The 17,515-nt window shown below is 44.4% G+C and overlaps 1 protein-coding gene across 2 annotated transcripts in view; it reads left to right on the forward strand.

Moving 5' to 3' along the window:
* The window catches only part of akna (AT-hook transcription factor), a 205,024-nt gene extending 191,583 nt beyond the window's left edge, over positions 1-13,441 (forward strand). For both annotated transcript variants that reach the window (XM_070862780.1, XM_070862781.1), the window contains exons 20-23: positions 475-594; positions 4,153-4,291; positions 6,473-6,647; positions 9,250-13,441. In XM_070862780.1, coding sequence (XP_070718881.1) covers positions 475-594; positions 4,153-4,291; positions 6,473-6,647; positions 9,250-9,396 — 581 coding nt within the window. In that variant the 3' untranslated portion in view covers positions 9,397-13,441. The remainder of the gene's footprint in view (positions 1-474; positions 595-4,152; positions 4,292-6,472; positions 6,648-9,249) is intronic.
* The last annotated feature ends 4,074 nt before the right edge of the window (positions 13,442-17,515 follow it).

A 17,515-nucleotide genomic window follows, 5' to 3' on the forward strand; every position in this document is an offset into this window, starting at 1 on the left:
CAGATGAAATAACAAGCGTTGAATGAATGTGTCTCGAGAGCGAAGCCAAGTGGCCTCGAGTGATGGGAAGCTTGATGTTACTATTTTGTAAACATCTAAAAATATTTAAAAATTGAATAATGTATTAATTGGAAATTTAAAAAATACAATCGCTTCAGCAGCTTGCTTACCTCTTGCTTCTCCAGTATCTCCCAGAATTGGGACAAAATCGGATTAAGAAGCAAATGAACATTTCAGTCAAATAATCCACCTTATCGCTGGAAACAAAAATCTTTAAGTGGTGCAGCTTTGATTAAGGTCATTTTGATCTAGTTATTCTCGTGCAATTTTGCTTTTTCATTACATTGACCGCGAATATTTGACATCTCGTTAGGGTAAAATGGGCTCATGCCGAAGGGTGTAATATATTATTTAGCATTTCAGTCGTGGATTGCAAGGCTCTTTGTGACCTTTGCCTTTACCTTGTTTCTTTAGCAAATGGCCCATCAAAGAATGCTCCTGTCTGCACCAGCAGCCCCCAAAGCAATCCTTGTCCTATATGTAAAGGATCGGGAGCATGCAATGACCAAGAATCAGAAATGAAGCCAGAACATGGTAAGTAGATTGGCGGTAATAATAAACATGGTTAATATGTCTATATTGAAGCTCATGCCTATTTAGAGGTTTGGATTGTGTAACAACTGATGGTGTTTCACGGGTAAAATAGTTTCCTGTTCAGAACTTTCTGAGACCATTGACTATACAAACTCAATTGAGAAATTATCGTAGGTTTTAAATGTATTAAAGAGAGCTAACACCCACCGTTCTTGTATAAGACCTTAGTTTGGCTTCATCTAGAGTGCGGTCCCCTCACATGGTGGGTGATACACAGGCTCTGGTCAAGATTTAAAAGAAAGCCACTGGATTAATATCTAGTTTCAAGACCCTTAGTTACCACCATGGGCTTGGAGAACTGAGATTCATACTCCAGGGAAAGTGTTGAGGAAATATGATTGAGGTCTTTAAAGTAATGAAAGGTTTAGACTTGGACCATGTGGATAGTCCGTTTGAGTGAGACAGGCCAGGTGACATGAATTTACTTTACGGAACAATAGAAAGTTAGATGTCGAGAGATACTTCTGTTCACAGTGGGCCTTTGAAGTGTGGAACAAGTTGCTGGCTTGAGCAGTGATTGCAGATTCACTACAAATGTTCACAAGGGAGCTGGATGAATTCCTAGCTGAGGCTAACATCACTGCATACAAGAGGCAGGTGAGATATTGGGCGCTGTCTCCTGGTCACTGTGGTCTTCTGGTACTTGTTTGATCATCTTTGGAGGTCAGAGAGGAATTACCCCGATTCTTTTTCCCTTTAGATTTAGCTTAGTGTTTTCTCTGGATGTTTGCCTCTCCCAGGAAACAACATGGCTGCTGGTGGGTTGGGCGTGATGGGGCGGGATCACGGGTTTAAGTTGCGAAATGATGCTGTGGGACCGGCTCAGTGGACCATCGCAGCTCTTTTACTGTCTGCCACTTTGATATATTTGCAAATATTCTTCAGTGTGTCCAATGCAATGTGTTGGAACAAGGCAGACAAGTAATTGTGATTAAATGGATTTACCAGTTTAGCATTTCCCAAATTGAATTCAAACAACTTATTCTGAAATGTATATTTAGAAAGCAGGACCCACACAAAGGAAAGTTCTGAAGAATTGCATTATGGTTTGGGTAATCAGCAGCACCTTAATTTCCTGTAACAAGTTAATCCTACATTTAATTTCTGCAAATGGATGAAGCAGCACTAGATAGTAAACCCATGCCACTTAATCTCTTCCCTGCCTTCTTTATATTCATGATAAAGCTTAACTGAAGAATTGCATTGTGATGGGCAGCCAGCTGTTACAGCTGGAGCACACAGAGGGGTAGATCTTGAAATTTGTGCAATAGCGTAAAACGGATGATAGCAAGGCGGCAGCCTGTTTTACATTATCGCAAAAAAGTCATCGGCCCAGAAATCCCGGCCTCCTGGGTGTGTACGGAGTGTGTACGGGATGCGTACAGAGTGCTCACGGAGTGCGTACTGATCCAGGAAGACACTGGAAAAGCCGGTTTTCAGCGCACAATGCACATGCGCTGTAAACCGGCTTTTCCGATCCGTCAGGCTGGAGCTCGACAGATGATCCGTATCTCGGGAGCGAGGACATTTGCATGGGCAGGATTGCGGGATTTACCCATACCTTGCCCAGCAAATGTCCTCAAAACTCTTGCGCCTGATAAAAGCAGGTGCATAGCTTACTGTTACAGGCGCAAGATTCTCAAAACACACTTAAATCATAAAAAATAAAATTAAAAATACACATTTTTTTTTTTAAAAACCCTGCCCACTACGTTAAATTTATTTTAAACCATAATTTAAAAACTTTTTTCAAAACTTGGAATTTTTTTTCCTCTAAGTTATTTATTAACTTTAATTTCAATTAATTTGAATTATGCGAGGTGTGTTTTTTTTATTTTTTAATTGGTGTTATTGTGTTTGGGTTTTTTCCCATTAATAGCAATGAGAACTGGTAGATACTGAGTTCCCGTTGCTATTAATTGAGAATACTGTACCTGATTGGTTGAGCAGTCACATGTGACTGCACCGTCTCCGTGGGAACCTGGAGGACGGGAGCACGCTCCGCAGCGCGGGAAGAGAAGGCCTCCCCTCGGGAATCCGGGGCGCCTCCGGAACCACCAGGTACTTGCGGAGAAATTCTCCGGTCGGAGGCAATTACCTGCGGGAAGCGCCGGACTGGAATTTCAGGGCCAATACCTCCCCTATTGAATCTGTTGCTCTCATTGCTTTGTGAAAATGATTTCTTTAGATGATGGCCACAACGAAAAATCTTCCGGTTTGGCGGGCAGCAGCACCATAAATGCGTCATTCTAAATATAAAATTCCATTATAGTCAAGGCATGGCACCAGCTACAGTGCTGCAACGTAGGTGTTATGCTGGCCACCTCTCTCTGAGTTTGAGCCAGTGAAAATTCCACTTTTGCTGCGGGCCAAAGAAGCCTCACTTAGCCTGCAATGATTACTTGAGTCATAGTAAGCTGCGATACTTCACATGCCTCGTTAGCTCCCAAATCATTTCAACTTTGCTCCCAGCCAGGATCATTTAACGGAATGGGCTTTAATTCCCGGGGACTGAATATTTTGCACAGAAGACGGCAGATCTCTAGAAATCTAATTTCCACCCGAGGGCGAATAAGAAGTGACATTGTGCCTGCCTCCCTTGGCTCCAGCCAGCCTTTGCCATGCCTACTCTTTCAGGTGCCAGTTGTTTATTTTACATAGTTGGCACGGCAAGAGGATGTTTTATTCATGCACGGGATGTGGGCATCGCTGGCAAAGTCGGTATTTATTGCCCATCCTTGAGAAGGTGGTGGTGAGTCGCGTTCTTGACAGCTGAGTGTCTCGCTGGGCCATTTCAGAGAGCAATTAAAAGTCAACCCCATTGCTGTGGGCCAGACCAGGTAAGGGCGGCAGATTTCCTTCCCTAAAGGACATCAGTGAACCAGAAGAGTTTTTAACGACAATCCGGTAGTTTCATGGTCACCATTACTGACACTAGCTGTTTATTCCAGATTTATTTATTAACAATTTAAATTCTCCAGCTTCCGTGATGGGATCTGGATCATTAGTCCAGTAACATAACCACTGAGCCACCGTTCCCTACCATATAGATAGAAGTTTTCAAGTCCAAATGAATAACTTCCTCCGAGGGCGACACCGCCACGCGTGTAAAGGGGTGGGGCCTAACCGTGAGAATGACCCCGCCTCCCAGGTCCCCAAGACATCTAGTGTGTGACTGAGGTTAGCACCACGACTGCCCCTCCTATACCGTCATCAACTGAGGCAACTGGCACCATTGCTGGGGCGATGGGGACGTGGGGTCGGGGCGCTGAGCACCCTCGAGGGGAAAAATGTCACGAGAAAAACAGTGCTTCGGGAATAGAACCATCAACCAGCATGTCTCAGTTCATGGTCTAACTGGTAAATGATGATTACATCTGGGATGTCCCACACGCTTGAAAGGTTGCCCATAATCTGTAAACTGTGAGTTTGGTTAAGCGACCTTTAACAAGGGTGTACGTTGGCAATGGAACATTACTTCAGTTCTCTCCCTTTTAGCTGCGAGAGGGGAACCGCACAGAAAATCAGGACGGAGCCATAAAGCCAGGAAGCAGCAACGTGTGCATATCGCTGACGCTCCCCCTGCGACCCGCTACATCCCACCCCTACACTATCTGTCTTACCCTCCACAAGCGTAGTGAGTATATCTCTCAATGAAAAAACAAGGACTTCACTTTTGTGGCTCTGAGTGAGATTTCAAACTGTTGTGTCGTGCGGTGTCATGTCGTGCAGTGTCATGTAGTGCGGTGCGGTGCCGTGTCGTGCGGTGTCATGTAGTGCGGTGCCGTGTCGTGTGGTGTCGTGTCGTGCGGTGCCGTGTCGTGTGGTGTCGTGTCGTGCGGTGCGGTGTAATGTTATGCGGTGTCGTGTCGTGTCATGCGGTGTCGTGTTGTGCGGTGCCGTGTCGTGCAGTGTGGTGCGGTGCCGTGTCGTGCGGTGCGGTGTAATGTTATGCGGTGTCGTGCGGTGCGGTGTCATGCGGTGTCATGCGTTGCGGTGTAATGTTATGCGGTGTCGTGTCGGCGGTGCCGTGTCGTGCAGTGTCATGTCTTGTCATGCGGTGCCACGTCATGTCGTGTCGTGTCGTGCCGTGTCGTGCAGTGTCATGTCGTGTGGTGTGGTGTGGTGCGGTGTCGTGTCGTGCAGTGCCGTGTCGATGCAGTGCCGTGTCGATGCAGTGCCGTGTCATGTGGTGCCATGTCGGTGTGGTGCCATGTCATGTCGTGCGGTGTCGTGTCGTGTCGTGTCGTACTGTAGGACTAAATGGAAGGAAACAAAAAAAGATTTTTTTTTAAATAAAAGAGACCTTGGCATCGTGATCATTTTTTGTTGAATTTTACTTTTTCTGTTAATGTGCAACCAAATCGAACATCCATATTTTATTTACCTGTAATTTCAATGGTGATGTGTTCAAGTTCATTTAATTAGGGATGGGTTTTTCTCCACTGCACCCCTGCCCCTACCTACGCCCTAGTGGATTTTCATCCCCCCTCCCCCGCACCGCCCCCACACTTCACCCCGCTCACCTCCTGCACCCCCCGCCCTTCACCCCGTTCCAGCAGATGAAGTCAGCCAGCTGGCTGCCACTTGCTTTCACTGCCTGATGTAAATGCCAATGGGGCAGGTGCAGCCCAGAAATCTGCCTGATATCCCGCCTCTCACCATCGCCAGAGACTTACAGGAGAGGAGTGGCAGTGTGCCCTGGGGCAGCAGCACAGTGTCTGCTGCAGGCCCTGTGGGGGGGAGAGACCAAGTTGGTCCGCTCTCCCCTCCTGGGACCCCAATCACAGACCTCCTGTAGGCCTCACCTGAGTCTGTGGCCTAGAGTGAAAAGTTCCTGTGGGACTCCTTCTGCTCCCCCTTTAATTTGGACTTCTCTTAATACTACAACTGAGATCCTGCTGCAGCACCGCCACATTTTGAGGCCTTGCATGGCGGGCTTCCTCTTGGTGATGTAGATCCTGCTTGTAGGCCTGTTTCGGCAAAGTTAATCACCCTCAATCCAGGGAAATGGGTCAGGGTAGTGCAATGTACGCTCACAGGTTTGTGGAGCTGTTGCATTGGGAGTGGCTTAGCCAGTCATGTGATGTTCACAAGACTCAATAAAACCCCAGCCAGTTGGGTCTGGGTCATCCACGATGAGGTATGCAGTTATGAGCCTAATGGATGAACTGGTAATGTGTAATGTGATTGTTAAACCTTTGTTAATAAACCAACTAGTTCTTAATAGCAACGATGCACCAACGTCACTGTTCTCGATCAGGCCAACTTCCCACCGACACCTAGGAGTCCCTGGCCAAAGATCACCCTAAGTGGAGGAAGAGCATCCGGGAGGGCGCTGAGCACCTCGAGTCTCGTCGCCGAGATCGTGCAGAAATCAAGCGCAGACAGCAGAAGGAGCGTGCGGCAAACCAGACTCCCCACCCACCCTTTCCTTCAACCACTGTCTGTCCCACCTGTGTCAGAGACTGTAATTCCCCTATTGGACTGTACAGTCACCTGAGAACTCACTTTTAGAGTGGAAGCAAGGGACGTTTTCGAGGGACTGCCTACGATGATGATGTGGCTATGAATTCTTAAACAAAGAACCCCTGAAACAAATACATTACAGGTAGCAGTCTGATCCTGCCCTGATTTACCCGCCACCCCCTACCCTCCAGCAGAACTTTTTCTACAGGAACTCTCTAACACTAGATGGAAAAACACTAAGAACTCATTTGTTGTCTTGCTAATTATTTTTTTAGGTACCATTGTGTTCTTAAAGAATCTGAACGCATTTTCTGATGTGTTAATTATTGACTGTACGTTATTTTGTCAGTTGTTCTGCACCAGCCTGCACATACGCATCGCCAATACCATCACGCTTTTACTACTCATCTGGATATAAAGTGGTGGAGCCAACTCCAAACGCTGCCCGCAAAAGGTCAAAAAGCCATCATCGGCGACCATCGACAACTGACGATATTCCGTACATTAATGGTGAAGCACTCGTGGTAAGAAGATTGTTTGCATTGTATGGTTCTGTGCCTTTATCGTATTGTCACATTTGCTGAGGTCAATTGATGATGTTGGAAAACTGATCTGCTTAAGTGTGTAAAATTCCAGTGGCTTCATAGACCTGTAGGGCGAAAAGTTCGGCGACCTTGCGACCGTTTTTTTTCTGCGATATTCTGTCGTTTTTGGCGAAAAACGGTACGGCGGGGAATTTGGAGAAGTCTTGGGGCGGCGCATTTCAAATACCGCTGGAGCGAGGAGCTGTGCAAGACTCGAAATATCGCTTTCGCCAAAAACTGACTCTGAGCGCACCCGTAGTTAGGACAAAGAAAACGCCCGGGACAAAGCTCGTTACAGCCCTTGGATCAGCGGTAGGTGTGAAGACCTGCAAAAAAAAGTAAGTTAAAATTTTTATTTTTTAATTCTTTTGCAGTGATTCGCTAGTTAAGTGTTTTGTGAATGTTTTGTGATTTTTTTTTAATAAATTTGGTTTTTGCAATGTACTTTTTTGGTGTTTTTCCCTTCCCCCGGCCCAACCTGCAGCGGTATCAGCCTCGGACTAAAGTTGGCGAGGATTGCGGTTTGCGCCACGAATCCTCGTGCAATGACAATTTTTACCGCTGCACAAACTGAAGCTCTGATTTACTGCCTCTTAGCCATAGCATTACCATAACAAAAATTTGGGCGAAAAATTACAATTATCGCCGAGAAGCGAATTTCTAGCCCGTAATGTTTTTATATATAATCAAACCGTGAAAAGGAGAAGGTGGTGACTAAAATGTAAAGCAAGAGGCTTAACTCAACAGCAGCAACAACCACCTGTATTTATATAGCACCTTTAATGTAGTAAAGCATCCCAAGGCGCTTCACAGGGGTATTATACGATAAAAATTGACACCGAGCCACATAAGTAGAAATTAGCGCAGGTGCTCAAAGAGGTTGGTTTTAAGGAGCGTCTTGAAGGAGGAAAGAGAGGTAGAGAGGTGGAGAGGTTTGGGCAGGGAGTTCCAGAGCGTGGGGCCCAGGCAACAGAAGGCACGGCCACCGATGGTTGAACTATTATAATCAGGGATGCTCAGGAGGGCAGAATTAGAGGAGCACAGACATCCCGGGGGGTTGTGGGGCTGGAGGAGATTATAGAGATAGGGAGGGGTGAGGCCATGGAGATCATCAATGATCAAGACTCTTTCGTACACAAATGTATCTGGAGTAGGGTTGCCAACTCTAGTTGGAGGCATTCCTGGAGGTTTGATCACATTACATTCTGACCACGGGACGCCTGATCACATGACTTCTACAAATTTTATTGCATCTGCCTTAGAACGGTTGGGTTCCTTGTAACTGGGTATCTTTGTTTGTGGTTTCACTCCAGCAGCTGTTGTGTGACAAGTTGCATGAATCAGGAGGCCGCCAATGAGCAGGCAAAGAGGGGAAACGGAGGGTGGGGACGAGTGGAAACCGAGGAGCCCCATTCCCCAGATTCCCTCTCCCCCATTCCGCACTCTCAAGCCCCCCATTCTTCCCCCCCTTAAATTTCAAAGCCCCTTCCCGATTTCAGAGACCACCCCTTCCCCCCCAGATTCCCGACTCTCCAAACCCCTCCCGACTACACTCCATGCAGTTGCGGCTCTCTGCGGAGGTGGTCGGGTGATGTCACCGAGTCGAAGGCTTTTCTAACGCAGCTGGTGACATCACGGGGTGGGGGAGGGGCGGCGGCACTGGGCGGGAAATTTAAATCACTCAGGGGAGGAATCCCTGATTCCGGGAAACTCCTGTTCATTCCGGGTGCCTTGGAAACCCTACTCTGGGGAGGGAAGCAACCTTTACTTTATATTTAGGCCTGGATTATAAAAGATACAAGTGTAGCAGCTGAGTGGTACGATGGGTTGATGAGCCAAAGTACTGTTGGCATGAGTTACAGGACAAAGATTCACACCTGTAGTTCCCCAGGGTGTATTCCAAATCTCAGTCTGCTCAGCAAGAGGAAGAAGAGAACTGAGCGGGAAAACATTTCAAATATACACACTGTAAGAGGGGTAATAGTCAGCTGCATAGATACAGAAGAAGTATTGCACCCCACAACCCAAACCCGCGACCTCTACCACCTAGAGGGACAAGGACAGCCGGCGCATGGGAACATCATCTCCTGCAAGTTCCCCTCCAAGTTGCACACCATCCTAACTCGGAGATATGTTCCTTCATCATCGCTGGATCAAAATCTTGGAACTCTACCCTAACAGCGGTTTCTTTATTTGTTCCTGGGATGTGGGTGTCGCTGGCAAGGCCGGCATTTATTGTCCATCCCTAATTGCCCCTTGAGAAGGTGGTGGTGAGCCGCCTTCTTGGCCCGCTGCAGTCCGTGTGGTGAAGGTGCTCCCACAGTGCTGTTAGGGAGGGAGTTCCAGGATTGTGAAGGAACGGTCGATATATTTCCAAGTCGGGATGATGTGTGACTTGGAAGGGAACGTGGAGGTGGTGGTGTTCCCATGCGCCTGATGCCCTTGTCCTTCTAGATAGTAGAGGTCGTGGGTTTGGGAGATGCTGTGCTTCACCCAAGCAATTTATTTTGCTGCTTACGCCTGTTTTCTGGTTTCTTTGAAGCTGTCAGACCTCAGCTGTTCCCTGGACCAGGCCATCGACGCAGCAAGAAGCATGAAATGGACCACAAAGAAAATGGTGAGGTCACTCAGATCCGATCTCTGTAAGGCCAAAGCAATCCGAGAGTGCCACCAATTATCAACCCACTGACTGCAGAGTATTGTGTTTTGTTGGAGATATTCCTGTATCATTTAAATATTCTTTGTCATTTATCTGACGGGCATCCCAATCATTTGCTGCGCAGTATTTAGTGTCTGACAAGTGTGAATTATGTCTGTACGAATTTACACTCTTCTTGTGACTTTATGGTACTTGTTAAAAGCTAACCTCAAACGTAGCAGGCCCATAAACAAATGATGCACTAATCCTGGGAATATATGCAACCACGTTACAAAGGGAAAAAATAGTGAATATAGTAACAGCCTCTGTCACTGTGCAACAGTCATGCTGCGAACTCACCCTCATTCTGCTCAAACAACAAAACGGTAGCCTGGCCTTCAGAGTCACCTATCAAGCAACGTTAACTAGCCCTCAGAGTTCTGTTACTTTGATTCACAGATGTGGTAAGTGCTGTGGTCTTATGTACAGAGGATCAGCAATAGGAGATGGGGGGGAGGGTTACTCACAAGTGACATCACGGAGATGTAACTCATGAGTTCAATGAGCAAGTGAGTGATGTCTTTCTTCTCATTGTGGTTTCTTTTCCAAGTCGATCAGTCCAATTCCTGCCATTTGCTTGCATTGTCCAGTCATTGAGCATGTCGTTCATGGTTTTAAACATAAAGCTGGTCATTACTTTTTCCCTCTTTGTGACTTGAGGGCATGTGGCAGGATCTGCGTTACTTCAAACTCAAAGCCAGTTGTAAACAAACGACTGAATGTGAGGGCATACAGCTGGTGTAAAGTGCTCACTCAAAGACCATCTCCGTGCCTTTACAGACTTGCCAAAATGAAGTATTTTTGCCTTAATGAAGGTGGGACTGAAGTCTCGAGGTGAGATGTGAATTATCTTCCAGATATGTTTGGATTGAAACATGGGTCTAACCTGCCGCTGAGCAAGCTGGTGGTCCTGATGTGTTATGTGGTTACCGAAAGCCTCAAGTGGGCCAGCGGAGATTTTAAATTGTATTTTATTGTTTTGTAAATGTTTTAAGAGTGTTCAAAAACTTGCTGTTTAAAATAATAGAATTTGAAGTCTTTTACCTCAAGTGCCATGTAAATATTCTGAAGACAAACTCTGTGGTACTGTTCTATGATTCCCCGATTGGAATGACCCAAGAAACAAACATGCACTGACACAATTATGTAGCTTGTATCTTCACAATTATACTATATTTTAAAGGCCTTACACACTCTGTTAGGTAGTTTTGGCTATGTTACATAACTCTGCAATGGCCTGGTTAGATATTGAACTCAGGGTATCATGCTACTTCCAAAATAACAACGACTTAATTCCATTCCAGCCACAGAGCAAAGCAGATCATCTATTTTTGATGATTAGTCTATTTTTGGTTAAGTATTTAATTTTGTAATTAGAATTGATAGGATTTTGAGGTTATTAGACCAGCGTTTATATCAAAAGAGATTACTATACAAATGGTTTCTTGTCAATGTCTTGGATTTTCTGAATATTTACTGGATACAATTATTTTCAGTTTCCGCAGATGTAGGGATTGATGGTCCAGCAATGGAAATCAGACTCCTGCAAAGGAAAATCAATATAGTGTCCACAGGGTCTGAATGCACCAAATCCAATTTGGTTTGGGTTTATTTATTGTTCTTTAATTGAGTTTGGGTTAACTCCATGTTATAAATCTGTCACATCAATAGACCACTAATGGAAATAGAAAAATGGTTCTGCTTTAGCTGAGCTCCATGTAATCTGACTTGAATCAAAATCAACATTTAAACATCATAAAAATCAAACCACTCCTGTCGTGATTGGAAAAATCCAGACAGAATTAAACAAGTTTACAAGCAAGCAAAGGATACAATTTCCATTTCGGCTCCAGTTTTTATAACATTGGAGTTTGTTCCTGTAGAAAGTAAATTTTTGTGCATTTTCAGATTTTGTGTTTCGCTTTGAAGTCTGGGAATCTTTTCATTCAGACCCTGTGTGTTTGGCAGCTCTCTAAACGTGCATTCAAATGTCTAAAACATTGTTTCTCAGGCAAATGCCCTTCTCATCTCTGCTTGAGAACCTGTTGGTTTGACTGTCAGAAACTGGTTTGTGACCAGGCTATGGTTGGGAGCCAAGCTTCCCACATCGGTGGTTATCAGTGGTTTATTGTAGATTTGGTACAGAGTACTTTATTTTAAGTGGGCTCTGTCGCCATGTTGGATGTCAAACAGATGAGATTCAGGGCATTCATTGCCTGCTAGACACATTCACCTGAACCAGCTGCATAATTCCTGTTCTGGGAAGAATCACATTCTGTAACAGTTATACTTCATTACGAATGTACCAATGACTTTGCCAAAACCTCCATCTAGAGTGTTTAGGTGATTTGGCCCATGGTGCGGAGGTCAGGGTGCCCAAGGGTACTTTGCTTCCCTTCCTGGGTTGCTTTACATGTTTGCCTTCGGAGATTTGCCACGTCCACTTTGTGAAAAATCGAAGGAAATTGTAAGCGACATATTATTCTAATTTTGTCTTTGAAAGTATTCAATTGGTTCAGGCACCTTAGGAAGGAGCAGCAACGAACACAAAGCAAACCACTGACAGATTGCCTGAGAAACACTGATGTTCTTTGACTACTTTGTGTTTTTTGAACAACTTACTAAACACCTCCGAACAGGAACACCTCTGATTTTTGCAGATGCCAGTTGACAATATTGTCTTTTTATAAAGATTTGATTTTTTTACAATTGAATACCTGTGTGTGTGCGCTTTCAAACGTCTGACTATATGTATGACAGTTGGGAGGCACGAATCAAAAATGGTGCTTGGTTTAACATAAAGATGTAACTAATTGCGTACTTCTTGTAGCCATTCCGTCTGCTCGTCTGTTTTATATTGTACTTTTAAGGTGTATAATATTATTAACTCGACGTTACACCAATCATTGATGTGACGGGACAGCAACATTCCTCTAACCCACCAAAATCCTGTCTATTATGTTTGTGGAGTTTATTAAATCAATGTGGTCCTAACATTCTCTGGATTTTAAGGATCAATATCAGTTTGTGAACACCTTCTGCCCGACCGAAACCACCAGGCGTCAATTCAGGGAATGTCATCTTTATAAGTATGCGTTTCAAAGCATTTCAGAGACACCATCTGTTGACTTTCAAATTATTGGAAAACATAACTGTGACAAAATTACTGCAAATTCCACAGTCATGGGACGGCATCTGGATTGCTGAAAGATGGCTTAATGGCTTTTCATTTCAACTTCACTATGTTTTTTCTTGAATGGAGCGCGCACATGAACACCTGAACGTTATGCTAGCTGTTCACAAGTGTGGCACACATTGTCAATGGAGCATTACTTATTTTCTTCCGCGCATTCCAGATACAGCTGGCGGATTGGATAATCAATTATTCATTCACAGCATTGAGTGTTGTTTTAAATTCTACCACAGTTAAAGGGTCGTGAAGACACTCTCGGTCACCCTCAGGCGATCAAAACCAGTCCAGAAGATCACATGGACCAAGTGTTATCTATAAAACCACTTACCTTTTCTATGATGCCATCTCTGTTCACAGTCAAGAACCGCTCCAACTTGCTATTGAAGGCAACTATAAACTGTTACTGCAAAATCAGAAATATTCTCCCTGTCCTTCCCAAATGCATTTTCTGTCGACTCCTGAATAAAACAGCAACAAGTCTCGGCCAATCCTGGATCAAGGCTGCATTTTTATTGTGGACTGCGTGCACTCTTGTTATTTAAAAATATATATATTTTACAGAATCATTAAATTTCCCAAAGGTCAATACTGCTCCTTTTGCTTTGCCTCGAGGCTGCAGCGTGAAAGATACAGCATTACTGTTTTTGTAAAGTTTAACTGAAATCCAGCCTCTCCGGTCAAAGCTCTGCTGTGTCGCTTTAAGAATGAAAACTCTTGCTTTATGACAGAGTTCGGTTTTTCTCCGTAATAACTGTTAACATGTGAACCTACCTGTTTTACTGAATCATCCTGAAATGTGAGTGAGTTAATTATTAGATTAAACAAGTATTTTTTGATAATGCACACAAGCAATAAAGAATGTTAACTAATCTTGTATAAAGTATTTTTTTAAGTATTTATTCTAATTTTTGTAATAAATGTCATGTAGTACAATTTGCGCTTTTCTACTAAGTTTTTATTCTGTAATGAATGATTTTTTTAAATTGGAATAAATTGATATTCTGGAACCTCTGTTGTTTATCGCAATTTTATTGTATTTTGTTTTCTTTCACTCTCTCCTATCCGCTCATGAAATTTCTGTTCATCAAGATCAGATACAGCAAAGGTGTTCAAACTATAGCCCAAAGGAAGACTTGCATTTATACGGATCTTTCGTCATCAGGACATCCAAAAGCCTTTTCCAGCCGTAGAAGTCATTTTAAAGTGTAGTCACTGTTGTAATGTAGGAAACACAGCAGCTAATTTGCACCCAGCAAGCTCCCACAAACAGCAATGTGATAATGACCAGAAAATCTATTTTAGTGATGTTGGCTGAGGGATAAATATTGGCTAAGACTCCCCTGTTTTTCTTCAGAGTAGTGCCATGGGATCTTTACATCCACCTGCAAGGGCAGGCAAGGGGCCTCGGTTTAACATCTCATCCGAATAAGCACTCCCTCAGCACTGCACTGGAGTGTCCGCCGAGATTATATGCTCAGTCTCGAGTGAAACTTGAACCTACCACCTTCTGACTGATTGGTGAGAGTGCAATCACTGAGCCATCGCTGGCACCATCAGAGACAGCCAGGTATAGTGCCCAGCCTTTGACAATCATGGAAAAGAAAATTGAGCGAGGTATAAAGCGGGCTGCCAATTTTCATCTTGTGATAACAGCTAAAATGATCCCCTTGTTGCCTGTCACGTCTCTTGGCTCAGGATAATACATCGGGGTGTGTGGGGAGGGGTCACGGGAGAGGATAAAAAGTTATTTTGTGGAACTTCTCCCCAGTGGTTCAGTGAACTGCATAGCTTTTGATCACGTCACAATGACTATCGAGGCCCAAGATCAATCCATGTTCGTAGCGGACTAAACGGATTTCAGCCATGGCAGAGGTGCGAGGCCTTCGGCAAGGCACAGCAGCCCTCCACAATAGGCCAAGGTTGACAGTCCTGTTCGTTATCTCAACTGGAAGTGGTGCGAAAAGCACAGACAGTGTCAGGCTTGGTTTAAAAAAACCTCACTGTTACATGGCTCGCTTTACTAAAGCTTGCTGTACAGGCACAGTCATGCAAAATAGGCATAGTGACGCTGCTATGAAACTGGACAAATAAATTTAAAGGTCCAGTGTGGTGCCTGCCCTGAGCTTGTCATCTGAGTCAACTAATCTTGGCCAGGACGGCAATAGGAATACCACAACTGGCCTCAGTGTCCAAGTATTGAGAAGGGAAACGTTGGCTAGGTTTCCTGTTTCTAATTGCTATGCAGCACATGTTGCTGGAAGTGGATACAGTGTGTGTCTGTGTGTGTGTGGACACAATCTGTCCCACCTGTGACAGAGACTGTGGTTCCTGTATTGGACTGTTCAGCCACCTAAGGACTCATTTTAAGAGTGGAAGCAAGTCTTCCTCGATTCCGAGGGACTGCCTATGATGACGAGGACAGGATTGGTCTGCATCCTGATGTCCTTTGGTTCTCAGTAGCTTGCCAACATTCCCAGTTGAGGGTCACGGATGTATAATGGACACTTGGGTTATCAGAGAGGACCCGTGGAGCCGTACCCAGCAGGGAATTGCTGCTTTCGGGAGGAGGAGAAGAAAACATTGCCAGGTGATTCTTTTAAGAGAAAAGGTCCATTGAAGCTGGCACACATTTTCTGCACTCGGCAGTGCGGAAATTCGTTGTAAAGTCAGTCTACATGAAGTAGATAATTGTCAAGTTTGAGAGAAGGAAATAAACATTGAACATGTTTCCTTTTAAAAATATAAATCACTATGATTCTAACCCGAAACCACTTCTTTTTCATTGGAAAAGTGCAATAGAATGTAAAATGAAACACTTCAGGAAGCATGTGACACTTGAGATGTATCGTGCTCTTGCAATAGCCTGAGTACTTCAAAGGGTAGTCACAAGTTCCAGAGCGATTAGGATAAGAGACACAGCCGATGTCATTGTATTATCAACGTCATTAGTATGTGCTTTTTGTACTTTATGCTTCTAAATCAAATTGACCATCTCCGAAATAGAAAATAGTATTAGCAGAATCGTGTAAGTGATCTGTGGCAATCTGAAGTTCCTTGAATCATGTAGTCAGTGCGTGTGAGATGAACTCCTTACCCAGGGCTCACTTCACCTAGCCTTGCATTTCAGCATTACCTGCTAGCTCATCGTCTCGGGGGTGTTACTGCCTCACTAGTACTGCCACTCAAATGTAATGACTCTGCCCACTGCTGGGATCATAGCTCTGTGGCTGGGATTTGCATGGTTTTGCAGTGCATGAATAGCTAAAGGAACATTTAATATGTCACATTGGATTGTTTAAAGTCAGCATCGTGCAGATGTCCCCACGCTAACCTTCAGCATGTAAAATATTCATCAACCACAAAGTTCCAACACTCAGTGTATCTGTGTATTTCAATCAGACCGACAACAGATGAAATGGAGCTCTCTAAAATTCCTAAATTACCCATGACATTGCTCACAGATAGTCTGTCACCTCAGGTGTGTTTTTTGAAGTTTGTCTCAATTATAAAATAGCAGAATTTTGCAGCATCAAAAGAATGAGTCCATTTGGCCTATGGTGCCTGCGCTGGCTCTCTGAAAAAGTTAACTCTTGTCTCCAATTCTCCTGCCCTTTTCTATGCCCAGTTAACATTTTATTTTTCAATTATTTATCTACTTTCCTCTTAAAAGCTATTATGGGTTCTGTTATCATCACTGTTTCTGGTCGAACATCATGTCCTACAATGTCCTATCAGTTCCTATGGATTGGAGGGTAGCTAATGTAACCCCACTTTTTAAAAAAGGAGGGAGAGAGAAATCAGGGAATTATAGACCGGTTAGCCTGACATCGGTAGTGGGGAAAATGCTGGAATCAATTATTAAAGATGAAATAGCAGCGCATTTGGAAAACGGTGACAGGATCGGTCCAAGTCAGCATGGATTTATGAAGGGGAAATCATGCTTGACAAATCTTCTGGAATTTTTTGAGGAGGTAACTAGTAGAGTGGACAAGGGAGAACCAGTGGATGTGGTGTATTTGGACTTTCAAAAGGCTTTTGACAAGGTCCCACACAAGAGATTGGTGTGCAAAATCAAAGCAAAGTAAGGGTCTATTTCCATTGGTGGAGGGGTGTATTACAAGGGGGCATAGTTTTAAGGTGGTCGGTGGAAGGTTTAGAGGGGATTTGAGGGGGGGATTCTTTACCCAGAGGGTCGTGGGGATCTAGAACTTGCTGCCTGGGAGAGTGGTGGATGCAGAAACCCTCACCACTTTTAAGAGATGGTTGGATGGGCACTTAAAGTGCAGTAACCTGCAGGGTTACGAACCTAGAGCTGGTAATTGGGATTAGACTGGATGACCTTTTGTTGGACGGAGCAAATATAATGGTAAGTACTGCAGGAAATAGAATACGGCCAGGGTGATTTCCTGGTCTAAATTTCTCCTTAAATTAGCCTGGGTTTTTATCTGGTTTTTGCCTCTCCCAGGAGATCACATGGCTCTGGTTGGGGTGGTGTGTAGAATGTTTCAGTATAAGGGGTGTCGCAGTTGTGTGGGTTGGGCTGGGTGCTCTTTGCCTTTCCATCATTGTTCAGAGGTTTATATGCAACCTTCAGGGCTGCTGACCAGGGGCCGTGCGGCTCCTTATCGGCCAGCGTGGACACGATGGGCCGGAATAGCCTCCTTCTGCGCTGTAAATTTCTATGGTTCTATGTTTCTATTAATCCAGGCCTAGTCCAGAACCATAACCACGATGCTACCATACCCAATATTGAGAACCCTTCTTTGGTAGAAGCCTAAATGTGAAGGCTGCGATTGAAGACAAGTCCCTATTGAGGCTTTTAATTTCTCTAGCAATGTAACCAAGAAGTGGCCCCAGGAGGGTTTGTGCCATTCAACAAAACAAGAGGAATATTATAGTGACCAATTCTACAAGCAA

Source organism: Pristiophorus japonicus, chromosome 20 (genome assembly GCF_044704955.1).
Source record: "Pristiophorus japonicus isolate sPriJap1 chromosome 20, sPriJap1.hap1, whole genome shotgun sequence".
In the NCBI taxonomy this organism is placed as follows: domain Eukaryota; kingdom Metazoa; phylum Chordata; class Chondrichthyes; family Pristiophoridae; genus Pristiophorus; species Pristiophorus japonicus.